The sequence below is a fragment of the Cyprinus carpio genome, chromosome B15, assembly GCF_018340385.1.
Source record: "Cyprinus carpio isolate SPL01 chromosome B15, ASM1834038v1, whole genome shotgun sequence".
NCBI classification, from domain to species: Eukaryota; Metazoa; Chordata; class Actinopteri; order Cypriniformes; family Cyprinidae; genus Cyprinus; species Cyprinus carpio.
This window is the reverse complement of record NC_056611.1, coordinates 8,522,429-8,545,219: the sequence shown is the minus strand read 5'-3', so window position 1 is coordinate 8,545,219 and position 22,791 is coordinate 8,522,429. Positions and strand designations below refer to the sequence as shown.

The 22,791-nt window shown below is 37.4% G+C and overlaps 1 protein-coding gene across 5 annotated transcripts in view; it reads right to left on the bottom strand.

Annotated features, from left to right (window-relative positions):
• Positions 1-22,791, bottom strand: part of LOC109067915 (period circadian protein homolog 2-like) — a 37,209-nt gene that overhangs the window by 7,904 nt on the left and 6,514 nt on the right. For 2 of the 5 annotated variants that reach the window (XM_042739109.1, XM_042739108.1), the window contains 17 exons: positions 20,744-21,123; positions 18,651-18,743; positions 18,289-18,443; positions 18,074-18,195; positions 15,293-15,494; positions 8,853-8,901; positions 8,201-8,343; positions 7,945-8,023; positions 6,455-6,561; positions 5,993-6,146; positions 5,778-5,886; positions 5,360-5,530; positions 4,890-4,986; positions 4,661-4,781; positions 3,922-4,046; positions 3,608-3,808; positions 943-1,182 (listed from right to left, as the gene is read on the bottom strand). In XM_042739109.1, coding sequence (XP_042595043.1) covers positions 943-1,182; positions 3,608-3,808; positions 3,922-4,046; positions 4,661-4,781; positions 4,890-4,986; positions 5,360-5,530; positions 5,778-5,886; positions 5,993-6,146; positions 6,455-6,561; positions 7,945-8,023; positions 8,201-8,343; positions 8,853-8,901; positions 15,293-15,494; positions 18,074-18,195; positions 18,289-18,443; positions 18,651-18,743; positions 20,744-21,063 — 2,488 coding nt within the window. In that variant the 5' untranslated portion in view covers positions 21,064-21,123. The remainder of the gene's footprint in view (positions 1-942; positions 1,183-3,607; positions 3,809-3,921; positions 4,047-4,660; positions 4,782-4,889; positions 4,987-5,359; positions 5,531-5,777; positions 5,887-5,992; positions 6,147-6,454; positions 6,562-7,944; positions 8,024-8,200; positions 8,344-8,852; positions 8,902-15,292; positions 15,495-18,073; positions 18,196-18,288; positions 18,444-18,650; positions 18,744-20,743; positions 21,124-22,791) is intronic. The other 3 variants (XM_042739110.1, XM_042739111.1, XM_042739112.1) reach the window with 3 other exon arrangements.

Genomic DNA, 22,791 nt, shown 5'->3' with positions numbered 1-22,791 from the left:
TGAGACAAAGATTAACCTTTATCTAAGTGATTGGAAAGCAAAAGTGTGGAGAAAAAGGGAACTGCAAATGATCCTAACCTCATCTGTAAAGCTTGGTGGAGGTGGTGTCATGGCATGGGCATGCATGACTATCTCTAGAACAGGATCTCTTAATTTTAATGATGACTTAATGTATGATAGCAGTAGCAGAATGAATTTGGAAGGGTAGAAAATCATCTTGGCTACCAATATTCAAGAAAATGCCACCAAACTCATCAGAAAGCACTTCATATTGGATCAGGACAATGACCCAAAACACCCTGCCAGTTCAGTCAAGGACTTTATCAGGGCAAAGAAATGTAAAGTCTTAGGTTGCCCAAATCAATCTCCAGATTTAAATCCAATTGAACACTAATTTCACCAGCTGAAGAAGAGACTAAAGACAGAAACTCCCCAAAACAAAACAACAGTTGGAATTGGCTGCATTAAAGGCTGGAGAAAAGCATTTCAAAGCATAAGACCAAGAGTCTGGTCTGATTGCATGCAAGGGATCTGCAACTAAATTTTAGCTTTTAATCTTTAACATCTGCCTTAAATTCAACTGTTCCAATACTTCTTCTCACATCAAATAGTGGGATGAACTCTAAAAGTGCTGTCCTTTTTATTTGGTAAAACATGTATGTGTCAAAAGACCTAATAATAAAATGTGACATTCTGAAGTTTTGTTGCATATTCATCTTTTAATCATATTTGCAAATGTCTTGACTCCACAGAAGAGAAAGCAATTTTGTCTTTACTGTTCCAATACTTATGGAGGGCACTGTATATAAATATATTGCCCCTTATATAATAAGCCTTGCAAAGTAAGCAGTAAGTATCTACAATGTGGATCCAGATTTGTTTTATCACTCACGTTGATGGCATGCATCAACTCTATGTGTTTCTAATGTTTAAGTTACATACCCTCGGCAGCCTTTCCTTGGTTTCTTTGTGTGCTAAGTGGGCAATCCTTCTGACGGGCTTGACCACTCCGAAGTTCCCTACACCGACTGAGAAATGCTTGCTCTTCTTTCTGTGTGTGCGCTGCCAGCACTTGTTTTGTGAGTCCCAACTTCTTATAGGCTTCCTGCTCCACTGTGGGTGGGGAAATCACACTAACAGGTACAGAAGGGACTGGGCTTTCTGCAGCATCCTCAATGATTTCTGCAAGTAACAGTTAAACGACATAGGAATCACAATTTTAATTTAACCTTCCTCTTGAATCAACACCTGATGGTTGTGATGCCCATCAGTACTGTGGAAAGAACAATAGAGGTTCCCTACATTGCAGATATCTACTGAAACTAGGGCTGTCGGTTTAAAATGTTAACTGAGTGCGATTAATAAAAATAATAATAATAAAATAAAATGCTAAATTAATAATGCATATATTGCACCCAGACCAGGGGTCTCAATTCATAAACGTTGCGTACGCACAAAATGGGCATAGTGCATACGCAACTTTCCATGCACATATCGGGATTTATAAAAAATAAACTTGGCGTAAATATGTAAGCAACGTACGGACATTCTAGACCATGCGTACAAACTCTTTTTCCTGGAGTAAGAAAAGTAATGAAGAAAACTACAATTTTAAAATCTGTTTTCATTTCGATATACACATTTACATTAAATATTTCACTCTCAAATACTAAAGTCATTACGCAGAAGTTAAAAATTATACGAATTTAGGCATGTTCAGTGGGTGCGCTTGATCACTTTTCCTGTGGTATGCTGTTTTAAGGACAGTGAGGAGTGCTATAGGTGCACAATAATTAATCTTCAAACTAAACTGCATATCTCATGTTATGAGAAAATATTTTAGTGAGAACAATGATCAATGATGCGCACTTCGATATTTTGGTGGACACTGCTGGATTCGTTTTAGTGGTCTATATTGTCTGGTTTGAATAGGTCCAGTGATAATATCTTACTGTACAACCACAGCTGCACGGAGATGTTGATGCCGTGTGAAGGCATCTCCACAACATTATGAAAAATACCACTTTATTTGGAGGTTACAACTTGAAGAAAATGGTAATTTGCATGTTTTCTTTTTTTTTTAAATAGGCTACTTTGTCAGTGAAGCACCGAGTCAAACAACTCTGTTACACTGCAATAAATATAGACTAAAAATAGCTAAAAGATGTTCACCTTATCAGCAAAACTGCATAAATTAAATTTGATTTCAACTGATTCAAACAATTGAAATACTATTTGGCCAGTGGAAAAGAATGAGATCAACTCTATTCTAAAATATTTATCTGAGAACTATTTTGAACAGTTTTGTTTATATGGATTTTGATATATTTATGCTAAAACATAAGAATAGTGGATGATTTGTAGCAATAAAAATGGCATTTATATCGTATCTCATATTTCCTTGACGTTTTGTACCTATAACAGTGTTAAATATGGTGTCACGTGGATGGGAATATGCATAGAAATTATATGCAGATGAGGTTATGCATAGTAAACTAGGCGTTGTAAGCTCCATATATGGTGATTTCGGGGAGGAGTCGGGGTGGAGATGCACGCACGCAAATCTTCCCCTGACTGAGATTTATAAAGGGATTTTTACGCAGGTTCTGGTGTACACATGGTTTTATAAATCCGAAAACTTTTGTGCGTACGCAAAATCTAGCTTTTGTGCAAAGTACACTTTTAGGATGAAATCTACGGAGAGTTTCATAAATGAGACCCCAGAACTGTACATCATCTTACACTGCATGCAGTTGTTGAACAACATGAGGCAGGACAACAACTGACTGCATGATTTAGTCAGTTATATGCCCCTCAAATTTAAGATATGAAGGAAAAAATGCCCCATATGGGTTTTTGTCTTATATTTATGTGATACAGTTTAGAAATATCAGACAAGCAAGAGTAGGCTTGTAGGGCTATGGAGCGATTAAAAGGTGTTATTTAATCACAAATTAAATGCACATGAATTTGAGCTCAGACATTACACGTCAAAGGATAATTTAAAGTTGTCACTGTGTTAAATGAGAAATAGACATTAAACATTGAATAGACATTACAAAAAAAGTAGCCTTAGAAAGAAATATTTTGAGTCATCATTTATAACACAAAAGGCTACAATTTGGTCATAACATTGTTTTATTGTTGTGTTTTTATACAGACTATTCAGTGGCAGCATAAATGCATTTACATTGCAATTAGAACTGCATAAATGATGCTATGAGACTGATGGGTTTTCAATAGGCATTAATGGGTTTTTATAACAATTAGTATTCTGAAATATGAAATGATCCTGATACTCATGAAATGATCCTGATACTCATGAAATGATCCTCTAATTATGAATCTTATATTTAAAGTGGGTGTATGTTTGTAATTGTATTAATGATGGTTTCATTCAGTCATTCATTCAACCAATTCATTCAAACAACTGATTCATTCAGAAATGAAGCAACTGACTGTGCTCATCAATGGGACACTGAATCATTGGCTAACTCAATTCATTAGAAAAATTGGATTCATGCATTTATTCTATAATTAACCGCATCAAATTAAAGCATTAAATCAACAGCCCTATTTTTTTGTGATAATGTGTGTGATCCGGTACCTGATTCTGGCTGTGTTTTTTTGTCTCCCACATGTACAATTGTGCTGCTGTAGGAACATTGAGAAACCACACTGTCTGCTTTGCTGGCTAGGTCCAAAGGAGATAAAGGTCCTCCAATAACACGACCTGGGGCAGGACCTGGCGGAGGCTTTTCATTGGTTTTTATAGACATTAAAGATGTTCCTTCCATACCTAGAGAATCTAAAAATACATAAAAAAAATTGCAAACAGGAACTGAAAGAAGCATCTTTTTTTGGTATCTATCAAAACATTGTCTTCTGGAACTGTTAAAAAACCCAAGAAAACAAAATTACCATTGGTCTGCTGTAGACTGGCATCCGAAGCGTTCTTGTCCTCGTCTGAATTTGAGGAGGTGGTGTTTGAGGAAAACTGATACTTCCGTTTTACTGTGTTTGAGACGTTACAGCTCTCCAAATATCTGAAATACACAATTCACTGATGAATACTTATTCAAACAATACCATTCTAATATCTGACATAGGGCTGGACACTGAGTGATTAAGCCATACACAATTTAAATAAAAGTTTTATTTTTCATGCTGCTAGCAATGTTCATGGACTGACAACTGTAATTAAATTGAACTGAACTGCATTGAATCTGAAAATGCAATGATTGACAGTGATAACCATGGCAATGGACAAGACAAAAAATCTGATAGTATATGTCAGAATAAATCTGTGCATTAAATGTAAATGGAAACAAATACCCCTGCTACTTTTTCTATGTAAATTTGATTTTCTTTGTTTTTGCAACAACTACAAATATTGAACTTTTTGTATAATTTTCATGTTTTTATATGTTTATTTATATGTAGTTAAGTAAATCTGATTATATTTTTTCTATTTGTTTTAATTTAGTAAAAAGCAGTAAGGTGTCGCTATGTTCTAACAAGTTTTTACACAATTGGTATGAACTTATTACAATAGCTGCTATCCAGATCATGTGTTTTTCATAGGGAGCAAAAAAAGTGCAAAGAGAAAAAGATCAAGATTTTTGTTTTTGTGAAGTTTTCCACACACACACACACACACCTGAAGACACTGTCTAGACAGCTGATTTGCTGGTATGAGCACATTGTATGGTTCTCGAGTTCCTCCATTGAGGCAGGTCCTTTCTGCTTTACAACAGGAGACCTGAACCCTGCTAAAGACACTTAGTAAATATGCAAACACAGAATCATTTTAACACATTGACACTATAATATGTAACACTGTCATACCCTGCTGTACTATACATACACAATAACATACATATACTCACTGTCCAAAGACTTTTTCTGTTCTGCTTTTGAAGAGGAGCCTTGCTGTTCCTGAGCTTTCATCATGTGAACTCCTTTACAAATCTCCTGAAATGTCCTCTGAAAAACAAGTTTTTAGATGATGTGGTGTGGTTTGAGTACTGTTGTACTAAACAAAAAAATATGTTAAACATCAGTGCACAGGAAAACAGCATTCAGGAGATAGATATAATAATAATACTAATAATGATAATAATAATAATTACAACAACTGTTATTTATTAATAATTTTGTCTTTGTTGAAGGATATTAGCACTTTCGTGTACCTAATAACACCCCACTGTAATAAACAGGCTAAATGAAAAATTAGCATAAAACAGATGGTTCTTACATAAAAAATTAATAAATAAATAAAAAATACGGATATTTTGGAAATACTGTTATTGAGTGTGAGTTCTGGAATGAGTATGTGCATGCTGAGAAGGATAATTACTGGTTTGCTTTTGCCCTCTTCCCTTCTGGTATTTCCGTTGATCTTGCTCCCACTGTTTGCTGTGTTTCCATTTCCATTACTGTCACTAGAGGATGCTATGCTCAGCGGGTGCTCATGAGAACCACTGCTGCCATGACTCCCATAACCGCTAGACCCCATACTGTGGACCGGCTACAAGACAGAAACTTACACAGTCTATTCCATTGTTGAAAAAGACTTTAAACTGAAACTAGCTATGGCAACAGTCAACTATATCAACATTAACTACAAATTCTACGTTATGCTAAAGCACGTTTGTGGAGAATGTGATGCCATCTGTGGAACTTTAAACCTGATCAAATTTAAACTGCTAAAAATGCACTACTTTTACATCCTCCAGTGCATGTGTTTTGATGTCTGCAAAATGTGGAGATTTCACCTGTAGAAGCAGTCTTTCAATCTGTTCAGTAATTTCCTGTATATCTGAATCCATGATCTTTTCCTCTGTAAAAGCCGGAGCTGAAAACACATCCTCATTTATTGGACCCCTGCACATAGACACAGAAACCAAAACAAAATAAAAATGTGTATTATATCTACCTTTATCTAAATTAAATAAAAGACTAAGAATATATACATAAAGTGAAAACTAACATGCAAACTTTGTGTCGTCCAATAACAAAGGACACCTTGCGGCTCCATGGGTTTACAAAGCTACACCAGCTTGTGTCTAGAGTAATATATTCTCCATTTCTCACACAGAATCGGATCGAGGAGTGATCAAAGGGCTGCCCAACATACTGCAGAACTGTAGCAGGGAGAGAGACATAGGAAAGCAAGGACAATACTGGATGTGATTGGCTGAGGGTAGCATAATGCCAGTTATAGGTTTCAGTTTTAGTTTGTGTTTATTAGTAGTAGATAATGATACTCAGCTTTACTTTATATTGAATTTACTTTATATTGAATTTGTGCTACAAGACATGACAAAAATGGTGTAAAAATGAGGATTGACCAGAGTTTCAGGCCCCCACTGATGGAACACCAGGATTAGAACATTTTAACAACATAAACACTTCTAAACAATTGTGTTTGTGTATGAATTTGTATACTTACTTTTCCGGTGCACTGCCAGCATTATAGGTCTGTCACTGGGATGCAGGTGTAACAGAAGAGATGTCCCAATCAAGTCCTGAGGCAGAAATCCTAACAAAGGCACCGCCCTGCAAAATATGCAAGTATTAATATGCTTTTAGATGATATTATTCAGTTTCAGTTCCCAAAGTAAATTTGGTTTCAGCGTTTAGACAAAGGATAAAAGATTGTCTAAGTAGATTTGTTCTAAAAACATATTCCAAACTGAATGCTAGAGGGAAAGGTTTGAAACTCCTAGTGCACTAGGTAGATATTATCTTATGATGCATAATACAGTATTTGCAGTATTCTTCAGTCATAGTTAAAGGGGTCATAAGATGCGATTTAAATTTTTCCTTTCTGTTTGGAGTGTTACAAACTCTTGGTCTATAAAGAAGATCTGTAAAGTTGCAAAGACTAAAGTCTCAAATCCAAAGAGAGTCAACCACGCCCTCCTAAAACGGCTCACTCTAACACGCGCCCATGTCTACATCACAATGTTGGAAGATTTGCATAATGCTGCCCAAACGTTCATGCAAAGAAAGGCGGCATAACTTATTCTCTCTGTTGCCGCCACCATGTTGTGGAGAAGCTGTGTGTTTCATTGTGAAAGCGAAATTACTTTGTTTGGCCTTCCAAAAGAGGACATGACTAGAAATCAGCGGTTAAGTTGTATTTGCAACACTGTTCCAGAACAGTTCAACCCAAATAAATTCAGATGTGTGCAGCGCATTTTACGGAGAACGAGGACGGTTTCCTGAACCAGTAGCCTACAATGCCGGTGTCTGTTTCTATAAAGTGGGGCAATTCCAACTTTGCAATTACAGTCTGGCGTTTCTGACTCTAAGCCTGTAAGTATGTTTTCCTATTTAAAGAATTTGCCACTGATGATTCAAACATGAGTTTTGAGCAGTGTAGAGTAGCGCTTGTTGTTTGTCTTATCTCTGATCACAGATGCAGACATGGTTTTATGTTCATTAGCGTTTAGTGTTTTTTTTTTGTAATTTGATGCAAAGGTGATATAATACAAAGAATAGTGTTGTAAATGTACACACATTTAAAAAAAAAAAAATACAAATATGAAAAACTTTCAAGGGTTTACAATACTGATGACTGTTAAACGCATCATCACAGTCTTGTAAAAAGGGTCCATTGTTTTTGTCCTGTTGCGCCGGGAGACAGCATAACAGTATGGTAACATTTCCATCACACACTTGAGTCATTCAGCCAATCACAACGCACTGGATAGCTGGCCAATCACTGTACACCTCTCTTTTGTTAGAACGATGAGCTTTGTAAAGATCGACGCGTTTCAGAAAGGCGGGGCAAAGAGGAGCAACAATAAATGTACATTATGTGAAAAATAATGTGTTTTTTGAACCTTAAACCGCATAAACACATTTCATTACACAAAATATTGTTCTTTTTAGCAATGTCATATGACCCCTTTAACACTGTTCACAGACACAAACCTTTCATCAACATCTTGAAACACACAGTTAGGCGTGTGTGTTGTGGTGAAGATTCTCTTATCAGGTGGAATTCTTGGTGCTGCAAATTAGAAAAAAAAAAAAAATAAAAAAAAATAATATATATATATATATATATATATATATATATATATTTATTTTTTTTTTTTAGATCGATAGATATCAAGACAACCTATTTAGTTATCATAACAGCTTGAAAGGTAAAAACTTGGGGGCAATAGCATCTGTGTGCGATTACCTTCATATCCAGAGTGAACTCTCTCAGCCAATATGAGGCAGCAGAAATGTTCCTCAGAGAGCTCTGACTCTTGAACCTTCATTAAATATGGGGTCAGCCTGAATGGATAGTACTGCAGATCTCCTTCCTTCTCTTTACCACCACTACTTATTCAATAATTTTAGAAATTAAGCTTACAAAAGCACATTTTAAAGAATTTAAAATCTAGTATTGCATCACCAGTTTGACTAACAGCATAACAACTTAAACTGCTCATGAACTTAACAGCCCAATTAAATATGAATCATTTGATTGACGTAAACAATAACAGTTTTTTTTCACATGACGTTTAGGGGCTCCAGATATCCAGTTTACTAGTTACTAAGTACTTCAAAGAAAACAAAACAAACAAAAAAAAAATCTTTAAAAGATTTGATAGTCCAGTCAATCAATCTGAAATGTTATTGTCCAACTAGAGTATACAATATGCATCAGACAGTCAACTACTTGACCAGTGACTACTTCAAACCTACCACACTATGCCTATACGTGTAAGATAGCAACAAAATAAATGGTAGTGTGAAATGATACTATTGCACTTACAGTTATGAACAGTTTATATAAATTTGTGTAATAGTAACATAAATGTGTGCTCGATTCAAGTCTGTCTGACCTGATACGACAGAAGAAGGATTTCTCCTGCATGAACTCAGTCGATGACTCTGAAAAACAGTGAAAGAGATGTGACCATGTGTGGCCTCAAACAAAGTGTTGTAATGTTGTGTTTCTTTCAAATCAGAGCTGAGGTGCATTTCCAAAAATCACTGTTAACCAACTATGGTTGGAAGTTCCATACCAACACAGTTAAATGATTCAGTGTTTTCTGAAACACCGGTTCTCAAATGTTCATTTAAACTGTGAAGTTGTGTAAGCTGGAACTAGCTCTCTGTGAATTGAGCAAAATAAGCAATCTAAAATGCAGTGTATTCTATATCATTCATTTTGTTTAAATACATTTTAATCTATATATTTTAGCACATCACATTTACATAGATTTACATTTAGTCATGTAGCAGGTGCTTTTATCCAAATAATGACAACAGAAGCAATCAAATGAACAAAAAAAGCAATATTATGTAAGTGGTGTGAGTCCCAGTCCCAGTTAGTCTAACACAGGGGTTCTCAAAACTTTCCATGAAGTACTCCCAGCACTGCACGATTTATATGTCTCCCTATATCTGACACACCCACTTCAGGTCTTGCAGTCTCCACTAATGAGCTGATGAGTTGAATCAGGTGTGATAGATGAGGGAGACATACAAAATGTGCAGGGCAGGGTGTACTCCAGGATAGGTTTTTTATTTATTTTTTAATCATTATTACTATTATTATTTTACATTGAATAAAAAGAAAACTAGAAGATAGAACAGAAAATTAATCAAGAATGTAACAATAATAATAATAATAATAATAATAATAAAATAAACAATAGAATAAACAGAATATAAAAGAATAGGGAACACTAGAGATAGAGGGTCTTTTTTAAATAAAAAAGTAGATAGAATATAAATAGAATAGGGAGTGCTAGTGTTAGAGGTTCAAGTGTAGAAGGAAGAGATGTGTCTGTAGCCGTTTCTTGAAGATGGCTTAAAGGGTTATTTCACCCAAAATGAAAATTAGGCTGCATTTTACTCACCCCCGAAGCATGCTAGGTGTATATGACTTTCTACTTTCAGACGAATCCAGTTGGAGTTATATTAATAATTGTCTTTGATCTTTCAATCTCTATCATTGCAATCAGCAGGTGTTGCATCATTGCTTCAGTCCAAAACAAGTGAAATAAAAAGCACCCTTCCATTAAAACAAACCAAAAAAAAAAAAGTCTCACATGGCTCCATTGGGTGAACAAAGGCCTCCTGTAACGATTCGTTGCATTTTTGTAAGAAAAATATCCATATTCAAAACGTAATAATCACTTTAATCTAGCTTGCGCCAACAGTTGTACACAGAAGCAGTTCCAGGAGCATGACGTATGAGGTCAGCGTTGCGCATGCATGCCGGAGAGTCTCGTGAAAACCAGCATTTGTTTACAGGATCAAAAGAAGCAAAGGAAAACCAGTCTCATCTTGGAAGTCCTCCAACATTCTTAACAAATCCTCATTTTCAAGTCAAGTTCAAGTTCAAGTTGAGCTTTATTGTCATTCCGCTACATGTGTGGACATACAGTGGAACGAAATGTGCCTCACAGGACCACGGTGCTACATAAATACAGACATAAAACAATGAAGTAAAACAGTATAAACCTATACACAACTAACCTACTGACAGATTTTGACTATAAATATACTATATATAAATGTTTACCTATATATGCTAAAAAATACAGACTATACGAATGCTTCACATAATAGTATACTGGTGAGATGGTTCATGTTTCAGGAGGTATGGGGTTTGTGTGGGGCTTCAGAGGAGGGTGGGGTGGTTTGAGTTCAGGGCTCTCACAGCCTGGGGGAAAAAGCTGTTGAGCAGTCTGGCGGAGCAGGCTCTGATGCTCCGGAACTGTCTTCCTGATGGTAGAAGCTAGAAGAGACTGTGGGAGGAATGGGTGGGGTCCTTCATGATACAGATGTTCTTTGCAGCGGTGTTCACTGTCTGCTGGAGGGTCTTGCGGTCTGCTGCACTACAGTTCCCATATCAGACAGTGATGCAGCTGGTCAGCACGCTCTCTATGGTTCCTCTGTAGAATGTGGTGAGGATGGGTGGAGGGAGACTTGCTCTTTTCAGCCAGCGGAGAAAGTGTAGTTGCCTTCTTGGAGAGTGACATGGTGTTGGTGGACCAGGTGAGATCCTCTGTGATGTGCACCCCCAAGAATTTAGTGCTGCTGACTCTCTCCACAGTTGCGCTGTCGATGGCCAGTGGGGGGTGGTCAACAGAGTTTCTCCTGAAGTCCATCACAACCTCCTTTGTCTTCTCCACATTGAGGGACAGGTTGTTAGTGCCACACCATTCAGCCAGCTGTGCCACTTCCTCTCTATAGTATGTTTCATCGCTGTTGCTGATGAGACCTACAGTACCACAGTTGTGTCATCCGCAAACTTGATGATGTGGTTGGAGCTGAACTTGGCAGTGCAATCGTGGGTCAGCAGCGTGAAGAGCAGTGGGCTGAGCACACAGCCTTGTGGGGCACCTGTGCTCAGTGTGGTAGTGCTCGAGGTGTTGTGACCGACACGGACTGACGGTCTTCCAGTTAGAAAGTCCAGATTCCAATTACAGAGGGAACTGTTAAGGCCCAGCAGGTTAAATTTATTAATGAGCTGTTGTGGGATTATTGTGTTGAATGTTGAGCTGAAGTCGATGAACAGCATTCTGACATAGAAGTCTTTATTTTCTAGGTGGGTAAGAGCCAGGTGGAGGGTGGAGGAAATTGCATCGTCTGTAGAACGGTTTGGACGGTATGCAAATTGGAGTGAATCAAGTGTGTTGGGGAGGCTGGTTTTGATGTTGTGCATGACTAACCTCTCAAAGCACTTCATCATGATTGGAGTCAGTGCTATGGAATGGTAGTCATTTAGACAGGACACAGGTGATTTTTTTGATACTGGTATGATGGCTGTAGATTTGAGACATGTGGGGACGACTGCCTGGCTCAGCGAGGTGTTGAAGATATCTGTTAGGACATCTGTCAGCTGTGCAGCACAGTCTTTCAGTACACAGCCAGGTATGTCGTTAGGACCCGCAGCCTTGTGTGGATTAATAGTAGATAGGGTCTTCCTTACGTTGGCTAGAGACAGACAGAGCACCTGGTCATTGGGAGGTATGTGCAGTTTTTGTGCAGGTGTGTCATTCTGCATTTCAAACCATGAATAAAAGTGGTTGAGTGCATCCGGAAGGGATGTGTCGTCATCACAGGCCTGTGGCGGGGGCTTGTAGTCTGTGATGGTCTGAATGGCTTGCCATAGGCTCGTGTGTCTCTGCTGTCTGTGGAGTGATTGTGGATTTTTTTGAGCATATGACCATTTTGCATTTTTGATGCCACAAGGACAGACTGGCTCTTGCTGTTTTGAAGGCTGCTTTATCTCCTGATCTGAATACTTCATTTCTGGTTTTTAGCAGCCCACGAACCTCTGTTGTCATCCACGGCTTTTGGTTTGCACATGTGGTGACGGTCTTGGTGACTGTAACATCATCAATGCACTTTTTGATATAAGCACTCACAGTTTCAGTGTACTCCTCCAGGTCTGTGTGGCTGTTGTAGGTGGCTGCCTTTTTAAACATGTTCCAGTCAGTGCACTGAAAGCAGTCCTGTAGTGTTGAGGTAGCATCATCTGGCCAATCTGTGATGAGTTTTTGAACCAGTTTGGCGAGTTTCAGAAGTGGTCTGTATGCTGGAATTAACAGAGATGTGATCAGAGTACCCGAGGTGGGGGCGGGGTACAGACTTGTATGCGTTCTTTTCTGTTGTGTAAACAAAGTCCAGTGTGTTTTTCCCCTTGTTGCAAAGTTCACATGTTGGCAGAACTTTGGCAAAACTGTCTTTAAGTTTGCGTGGTTGAAGTCACTGGCTAGTATGAAAAAGCCATCGAGGTTATTTGTTTGTTGTTTGCTGATGGTGCTGTACAGCTTGCGAAGCGCGTCCTTCGCCTTAGCACACGGGGGAATGTAAACTGCGACAATAACAATGGCCGTGAACTTCCGCGGCAGATAGAACGGTCGACACTTCACAAATATAAACTCCACCAGTGACGAACAGTGTTTTGTCACTACCACAGCATTATTACTCCACTCTTTGTTGACGTACACACATAAACCACCCCCGCGAGCCTTACCAGACAGTTCTGTCTCTGTCCGCTTAATCACAGGCAAGTCCATGCAGCTGAATAGCGGAGTCTGAGAAGTTGTCGTTTAGCCATGTTTCAGTGAAAACAAACACACAACAATCCCTTGTCTCATGCTGTGTACACAGACCGAGTTGAATTACGTCCAGTTTATTTTCCAGACAGGAAACTTTTTTTGTACTTCTAATTAGTGACAGATGTTTTGTTTTGATCTCTCCACTGCATTTCCTTGCATCACTTCAGAGCAGCGCATGCGCAAAGCTGACCTCATATGTAATTCTCCCAGAATTAATTAAGATTCAAGTGATTATTACATTTTGAATATGGATAGTTTTCCTCACAAAAACAAATTGTTTTGCTACAGGAAGCCTTTGTTCACCCCCGGAACAGTGTGAGACACTTTATTTATGGAAGGGCTCATTTTATTTCACGTCTTTTGGACTGAAGCAATGCAACACCCACTGACTGCAACGATAGAGCTTGAAAGATCAAAGACAATTTTTAATATAACTCCGACTGGATTCATCTGAAAGAAGAAAGTCAAAGACATCTAGGATGCCTCGGGGATGAGTAAAACACAGCCTAATTTTCATTTTTGGGTGAACTAACCCTTTAAGACTCAGCTGCTTGGATCAAGTTGGGCAGGTCATTCCACCAGAAGGGAACAGTTCAAAGTCTGTGAAAGTGATTTTGTGCCTTTTTGGCAAATGGGGCTATAATGGGCCATTCACTTGCAGAAGGCAAGTTTCTGGATGCCACATAAGTCTTTAGATAAAGGGGTACAGAGCCAGTGGATGTTCTGTAGGCAAACATCAGGACCTTGAATTTTATACGAGCAGCTATTGGTAGACAGTTCAAATTGATTACATTTTGAGGGCCTGCTCTCGCAGGAGGAGGGGGATCACGGGGACATCCTCGATTTGGACATAAACAACGAAGAGGAGGAAGACAACTCTGTCTTCCCCGTTCAACAGTCTAGGCCTCCAAGCATGAACGATTCATCCTTGCAAGGAGACAGTAACTTGCACAAGGTGCAAAATTGGGCCAAGGAGCTGAGAGGGACCTTTATGATGGAAAAAGGTTGCCTCCTGCTCAGCCTGCAGCGAGACAACTCCTGTCTGTCGTGTCTGCTTGCATGAAGGAAATGTCCCGCTATTGGTGAATGATCTGATTCTGCGCTCTTCCCGTGGTGCGGTTCAAGGCTGTGGATGTGTGATGGGCCTGGCTGTGGGTCAGGTGAGAGAGGGTTATGGCTAAACCTGTCAGGCTTGGGCGATGTGCATACAGTAAGTTGGCGGTAATGGATGCTACATACAATCCTAATAAGGTATTTAAACTTCTGAGTACCCCAGGACACCATCCTTTGTCTCATTAGGAGCGTGCCCTGACGTTGTCAGGCATGCATACAAGCACCTGGGGGCCATACAAACTACTGAGTACCATTTTGAGTTGCTGCAATGAAATTTCAGCTTAATGGACCAGCCTACTGCATCCTTTTTTCACTTTAATTTTGAGTGTCTTTGAATTCAGCCCTCTGTAGGTTGATATTTTTCATTTCCATTAAACAATGTTGCATCTTTTCATTTCTAACAAATGACCCAGTCCATATCAGTACAGATATCCTGCATGATATTTTTCCCCATTGAGATCTGATGTGTTTTCAAAGTGTTCCTTTAATTTTTTTGAGCAGTGTATATTATACACACACACACACACACACACACACACACACACACACACACACACACACACACACACACACACACACACAGGTGCTTCTCAATAAATTAGAATGTCGAGGAAAAGTTCATTTATTTCAGTAATTCAACTCAAATTGTGAAACTCATGTATTAAATAAATTCAAAAATTCAATTCAATTCAATTCATTCTATTGAGAAGCACCTGTATGTATGTGTATATGTATATATATATATATATATATATATATATATATATATATATATATATATATACACACACACATATAAAATGTGCTTGTTTTTATTTTTTGTATTTACTTATAACAAAGTATTGTCTAGTTAGCAAGTTAGTAAGTAATATATATTCAAATCTGACCAAGTAACAATACTGGTATAGGATCAGTATTGGCCATTATACAGAAGGTAGAGAATTAGGTATCAGAATTGGATCTGTAAAGGAAAAAAGTAGTATTGGTGCAAACCCTAAAAATAGGCATATTTTTGAATGGAAGTATGTGAGTAGTTGACAATATGTTTGAAAAAATACATTCAGTGAACTGTGCATTGGTAGACTGACCTGTTCCAGTGCACATGCTCCAAGATGGAAGTCTGTATGGTGTTGTAAAACTGTAGAACACACTGACATCACGAGGTGTCAGAAACTCTACAAACTTTCTGTCTTTGAACTCATCTTTTCTGCAGTTCAAGATCCCTGCAGCCTGTTCCGAAATGTACATGATCTTTCCTGTGATCAGGGACACCGCAGCTGCAAAAATATCCTGCAGACACAAAAACACCAAAAAATTTTAGACATTACCTTAATATTCCTAGGTCATGTTAATGAGGCCAGCAACTAAGCTGTGTCCAGGTCCAGTTCCAGTCCAGCATGTCCATTTTATATAACTGATACACACACATATGTACAGTCGTGGCCAAAAGTTTTGAGAATTACATAAATATTGGAAATTGGAAAAGTTGCTGCTTAAGTTTTTATAATAGCAATTTGCATATACTCCAGAATGTTATGAAGAGTGATCAGATGAATTGCATAGTCCTTCTTTGCCATGAAAATTAACTTAATCCCAAAAAAAAAAACCTTTCCACTGCATTTCATTGCTGTCATTAAAGGACCTGCTGAGATCATTTCAGTAATCATCTTGTTAACTCAGGTGAGAATGTTGACGAGCACAAGGCTGGAGATCATTATGTCAGGCTGATTGGGTTAGAATGGCAGACTTGACATGTTAAAAGGAGGGTGATGCTTGAAATCATTGTTCTTCCAATGTTAACCATGGTGACCTGCAAAGAAACGCGTGCAGCCATCATTGCGGTGCATAAAAATGGCTTCACAGGCAAGGATATTGTGGCTACTAAGATTGCACCTAAATCAACAATTTATAGGTTCATCAAGAACTTCAAGGAAAGCGGTTCAATTCTTGTAAAGAAGGCTTCAGGGCGTCCAAGAAAGTCCAGCAAGCGCCAGGATCGTCTCCTAAAGAGGATCCAGCTGCGGGATCGGAGTGCCACCAGTGCAGAGCTTGCTCAGGAATGGCAGCAGGCAGGTGTGAGCGCATCTGCACGCACAGTGAGGCGAAGACTTTTGGAAGATGGCCTGGTGTCAAGAAGGGCAGCAAAGAAGCCACTTCTCTCAAAAAAAAAACATCAGGTACAGATTGATCTTCTGCAGAAAGTATAGTGAATGGACTGCTGAGGACTGGGGCAAAGTCATATTCTCCGATGAAGCCCCTTTCCGATTGTTTGGGGCATCTGGAAAGAGGCTTGTCCGGAGAAGAAAAAAGGTGAGCGCTACCAACAGTCCTGTGTCATGCCAACAGTAAAGCATCCTGACACCATTCATGTGTGGGGTTGCTTCTCATCCAAGGGAGTGGGCTCACTCACAATTCTGCCCAAAAACACAGTCATGAATAAAGAATGGTACCAAAACACCCTTCAACAGCAACTTCTTCCAACAATCCAACAACAGTTTGGTGAAGAACAATGCATTTTCCAGCACGATGGAGCACCGTGCCATAAGGCAAAAGTAATAACTAAGTGGCTCGGGGACCAGAATGTTTCAATTTTGGGTCCATGACCTGGAAACTCCCCAGATCTTAATCCCATTGAGAACTTGTGGTCAATCCTCAAGAGGCGGGTGGACAAACAAAAACCTACTAATTCTGACAAACTCCAAGAAGTTATTATGAAAGAATGGGTTGCTATCAGACAGGATTTGGCCCAGAAGTTGATTGAGAGCATGTCCAGTCGAATTGCAGAGGTCCTGAAAAAGAAGGGCCAACACTGCAAATACTGACTCTTTGCATAAATGTCATGTAATTGTCGATAAAAGCCTTTGAAACGTATGAAGTGCTTGTAATTATATTTCAGTACATCACAGAAACAACTGAAACAAAGATCTAAAAGCAGTTTAGCAGCAAACTTTTTGAAAACGAATATTTATGTAATTCTCAAAACTTTTGGCCATGACTGTATATGTATGTGTGTGTATATACACAATTGCAATCAAAATGATTCTCAACCCACTTTACATACAAGACACTCTTTTACCATGAACAACATTTTTTGAATTTTTATTAATACACATTTACGTGATTCTAATGACTTAAATTTGATGAAAAATAAAAAATAAAAAAATTAGAAAAAGAGTTCAAATTATTAGCGCATTCAACACACCCGCCCCACCAAAAATCTACATAGGTCGTCTTACATTTTATACAGTTGATTGGTGATGAACATGATGCAAGACAACAACTCACTGCATGATGTAGTCTTCAGAATCAATTATATGCCCCTTGAGGCAAAAAACTGCTTCTGTATGTTTTTGAGTATGTCTTATATTTATATCATATGATATAGATATAGTTAAGCAATATCACACAAGCAATGAGTGGAATATCACACGAGTGCTGTTTTTGTCCTGAATAGCATGAGTGCAAATATGATACTGACTTTATGCAAGTTCAATAAATAAAGAGTTCAATGGCCTGTCATCAATTATTCCTTACATATAAATATACACATACACAGTTGTAATCTACAGTTACCACACTTCAAGAAATTGTTCAGAAGTTGCATTTCAAAACACTTTTCAGGCCTTTTTTATTTTTATCTTTCTTTAAAACGTCCTAAAAAAATTACACTGATGTATGTCATAGATTAATCTTGGATCTGGGTTTGGCATATGCTGTGCATCCCATGTGGTCTACGTCTACTGTATATAAAATATGTTTGTGTTTTAACTGATTTTAAAAATGACATACTTGACTTTTTCAAATATATGTTTGCAGAGAGTTTCTGGGCACACTGTAAGTTTAAGGTAGTGTTTGTATGTTCTACTTACAGCATTTTTGAGGGTATATTCTGAGGTAATACTGTTGATTTCTTCAATAGTATATGAGGACACGTCCAGACCTGAGGGCTGACTGTCATTGATCATAAGCATCTGATAGTACTCTTCATTGGCTGCAAAAACAAAGAAAAACATGCAAGACTTACACAATATTAATATACAAAAATGCAAAAAAACAGCATAAATTGTGCTTGTGGTTGTCTGACCTTTGACTTCTTTGACGCATCGTAGGGCATATCTGAGAGTGTGAAGTGTGCTTGCCCGGCCTTTGCTGCGCTTGTCAGGAGGGAGGTGATATTTCAGCTCTTTTAAGGTCTTAAAAAGCTCCTTCTGAGTCTTAGCCTTTGCTGACTGTTCACTACTGCAGAGACAACACACATACAAAATGACACTAGTATTAATCCTATTGTACCTACTGTATTTCTTAAAAGGGGTCACTGCATTTTTTACAATGTAAAACATTCTCTAACTTACCGAATCAACACTAGTTCAAAAAGAGGAGCTGATTGACTTCTTCATTAAGCAATACAACTGTATTATAGCTTTTTAATGCCTGTGGTTTTGTTACCTGCAGCCGCTGGTTGATGGGTTGTCTAGCTCTGAACTGACCAAGCTGAATGCATTGTTGCTACTGGGAGGGGAAAAACTTTGAGAGTTTGAGCTACAGAGGAAAAATAAAAGATGAAGAGAACAACAAATATAAGTAAAAAAAAAAAAACATAAAATGACTGAATAATTTCAGACAAGAGACCTTACATAACGCTTTAATTTTATATTAGGCTTCCCGTGTTGGCAGGGTCTAATATTGTGCTTATTAATGCTTTTTCAAGAAATGTGAAAGTTTAATTTCAGTAGAACTAAAACTTTTTTTTTTATTCTTGTAAATGTTAGTATTAAAAGTCTTAAACTGTTTGCAAAGTCAGCCTTTTAAGGCAAAGTGTCTTAAATAGGTTTTGATCACAAATGTTATATATTTTGTTGTTTTGATAACAAACATGAACTGAATTTTGCCTACAGAGGCCGGCATACCAGCCAGAAGGAACACAGGATGCTACTCTGTACTGAAACAGATTATTCCCTTGATGCCTAGTGTGATAATTAAGCTTCAAAAGACTTTATTAAATATATCGCAGAATCACATATCAGCATCTAATTTGTTATGGAGACTTTATTGATGACTCTTGTCGAATTCAAACTTGAAACTCAGGGCTTCACTCACTTTGGTTTAAGTGGTGATACTGATAATAACATTTTATTTTGTTTTATATTAAATTATTATTATTAGGGGCCAAGCACTGAAAGTGTATAGACACCTATTGTATCTGTTAGTGTTCTTTTTCTTCTTCTTCTGGTTGGTATAGACACCTATTGTATCTGTTAGTGTTCTTTTTCTTCTTCTTTAGAGGACAGCCTCAACATTAACCACATAAAATTTGGAGACTATCTCAAAGCTGATAGTGCTACCAACTGTCCAAAGTTGCACTCACGTTTATGCTAATAATTTGAACCATTTTTTTCAAACTCCTCCTAGACCGTTACTCTGATTTTCATTAAAAACCAATCATATCATCTTTAGACCATGTCAGTATAAAGTTATGGAATTAAAGTTAATTAGTCAAACCACTCATAAATAACATGTGAACGAATGACTAAAGAGAAAAATGGATATGATGTTATATTGTTGCAATGCTTTTGGCGTATTCAAACCAGACTTGGTGTGTGTTATAATAACCATAACCTGAGGGAACCTGCACAGTCCCAGCAGAGTACCACCTAGTGGTGAGGACATATGAAAAATAGCTTTTTTGCTTATAACTTCTGAATGGTTTGGTCAACAAACAATCAATTTATTTTGATTGATTGATGAATAGTGAGTTGGTTGCCAATTTCTAAATGATGCCTTGTTGGACATAAAAAGTGATATATTTTACAGACACATTAGTGTATCATTACATATCTGTATATGTCACTAAGGTACTAAAAAGTTTTGGGCAAACATTATGACGAAATTTTTAAAAACGCCACTATTTCTCAATATTTTTGCCTACTGGTCTTGACAGATTCCTTGAGTCTAATCTACAACAATGATATCAAATATGCCATAGTCAGCATAGCAGCATCATACCGTAGATACTAATTAGGGCTATTGATTTAACACATTAATTTGATGCAATTAATTATGGAAAATATAACGCATTAAAATTACTAATGCATTTAACACAACACATCAACCATTGCATGTAGTTGCAGATGAACATGATGCTGGACAATGACTGACTAGAATGCAGTCATATGCCCCTAAAATTCAAGACACCAGGACAAAAAGGGTAAGATATATGGTCCCTTGTATTGGTTTTTGTCTTATATACATATGATATAGTTTAGCAATATCACTCGAGAAAGAGTGCTGTTTTTTTCTTCAAATATCTGTTACGCAATGTATATATATTGCAGTGCGATATTGACTGTTGTTTATAGCAATGCTGCATATCCGACTGCTCATCCAGGTAACTTAAACTGGAGTTACTTTCATGTCCCTCATATCACACCACAGACTCGCACTCTCAATTAATACAAATGCAACTGGTACCATCTTGCATCTCAACAATCAATTGTATTATGTTACACATTGACATAGATACACGTCTTGTATCCCCTTACCTCTTGTTACTCCCTGATGATGCCATGATTGCAGAATCTTTTCCGTTTCCACTGGAACTCCCCACAGATTCATTACCATGTGATTCATTACTGTGGGACTCGTTACTGTGAGATTCTGTGCCACTTCCACTAGAGCCACTTCCGCCCATCTCCACTTCCTCATGCATCTGTGCTTGAGGCCTCGGAGAACTGAGTGGGTCGCGACTGCTGTCACTCCCCTCAGATGCAACGCCCATGCGGTGCAGGTGAGACATGGAGCCACACGGGGACTCAGACTCGCCCTTGTACAGGTAGGGCTTTGGCTCTGTCTCACGTGACATGGACAAGGTCAAACTTTACATTTCAGGTCAAAGATCCCCTGACCCAATTACATGTTGTAGCTGTGAAAACAAATGATAAGATAAGGTAAATACATTAATGTTTTTTTTCACCCAGAATAAATTTTATTGAGTCAAAGTGAGTCAATAACAGGGTGTTAATTTTTTGTCCAGATCTATGAATTTATTAAAAAAAATACATTAAAAATGCAATTCATGCATACAATGACTTAAATATGCATACTTTATGATAAGTACGTTTTTAATTTCTCAGTTAAAACTAATGTCATTGTGATACAGACCCTCATAACTGTAGTAATTAATGTAGTGCTGCTAGATAGTCATTCCAAAATTATTTAGTCCTTTAGTCACAATTAGGAGTCGAACGATATGTGTTTTTCAAGGCCAATGGCGATTATTACAGATCAAGTAAACTGATAACCGATATTTTGAACCAATATATGTCTGTTGTAAAAAATGAAAATTAATGTCAAAATTAAAAATAACAAGGGCTCTGACAAAAACTGCCTTCATTGGTGTTGGTTGAGTGTAGTACTCCCACAGTAAACTTATTATTTTAAAGAGTTAAACTCTTTATTTTTTGGCATACAAAGGGTTTACTATTAAAATTAAAACATGTAAGAAATAGCATATTGTGCGATTATTTAAACAAAAGTCGTAATAATTGTTGTAGTAGTCAGGGGTTAAAGCAAAAAAAAAAAAAAAAAAAATCTTTTGACAATTTTTTTCCTTGGCCAAATCCCATTCCACAGCCATACCAGTCACACACCCAGTTTAAGAGCAATGTTTTTCTTCTTGTAATCAGAAGTGCTCATCCTCCTAATTAAAAAAATAAAATAAAAATGAAGGAGCACCTTCTGATCAATAATCAAACATTCTGATCAAAAATTAGCCTTCCTAATACGAGGTGACATGTGACTCCTTAAAGTGACTTACAGGAGTATTTTCCTTTTACCTTTTCAATTGCATCATTTTCATTGGTCAAATTAAAAAAAAATACGTTTATAAGCTTTCTAAAATTTCTATTTAAAACAATATAATAAGAAGTAGAATAAGACAAATAAGTTACCAATCATAAGACATTAGTAATATATTTGTAATACAGAGGGTGCACAGAAGAACACAAAAGTGGCTTGTATGTACATTTTCAGAAGTATGAGGCTCAGAGGTGGCATGAGTGCAGTCAGTACAAGAGGCAGTACTTGTTTATTGACCTGTTGAATTAAACAATATCACATTTGCAAACTCCTTTAATAATTATTCAAATCTGTCACTCCCCTTATAAGGGCCGCTGCTTGCCAAATGGGTGCCCTAAGCAGAATAGTATTGTTGTGCCCCCTCCCTAAAAAAAAATAAAAATAAAATAAAATAAATAATAATAATAATAATAAATTCCCCTGCTATAAGGGGTCAAAATAGAACTTTAATAAAATATTAAAATAAATAAAATTTAATTAAATTGTATTTATAAATTACAATTGTTGCTCTAACTGATTTTATTCATACAGTTGTCTGATTGATTTTATAGTCTCAAGCATTCAGAAATCACACAAAATAAAATTAAGCCGTTTTACTATGATAACCATGGTTAATTTTGGTAAGGGTTGCGATGTCCACATGTTTTTATTGAAGAAATCATTTCTATAGCTAAAAGGTGGACAAAAAATTAAAAATTAAGTGATATTTGAATTAAATGTTTGGTTAATATTA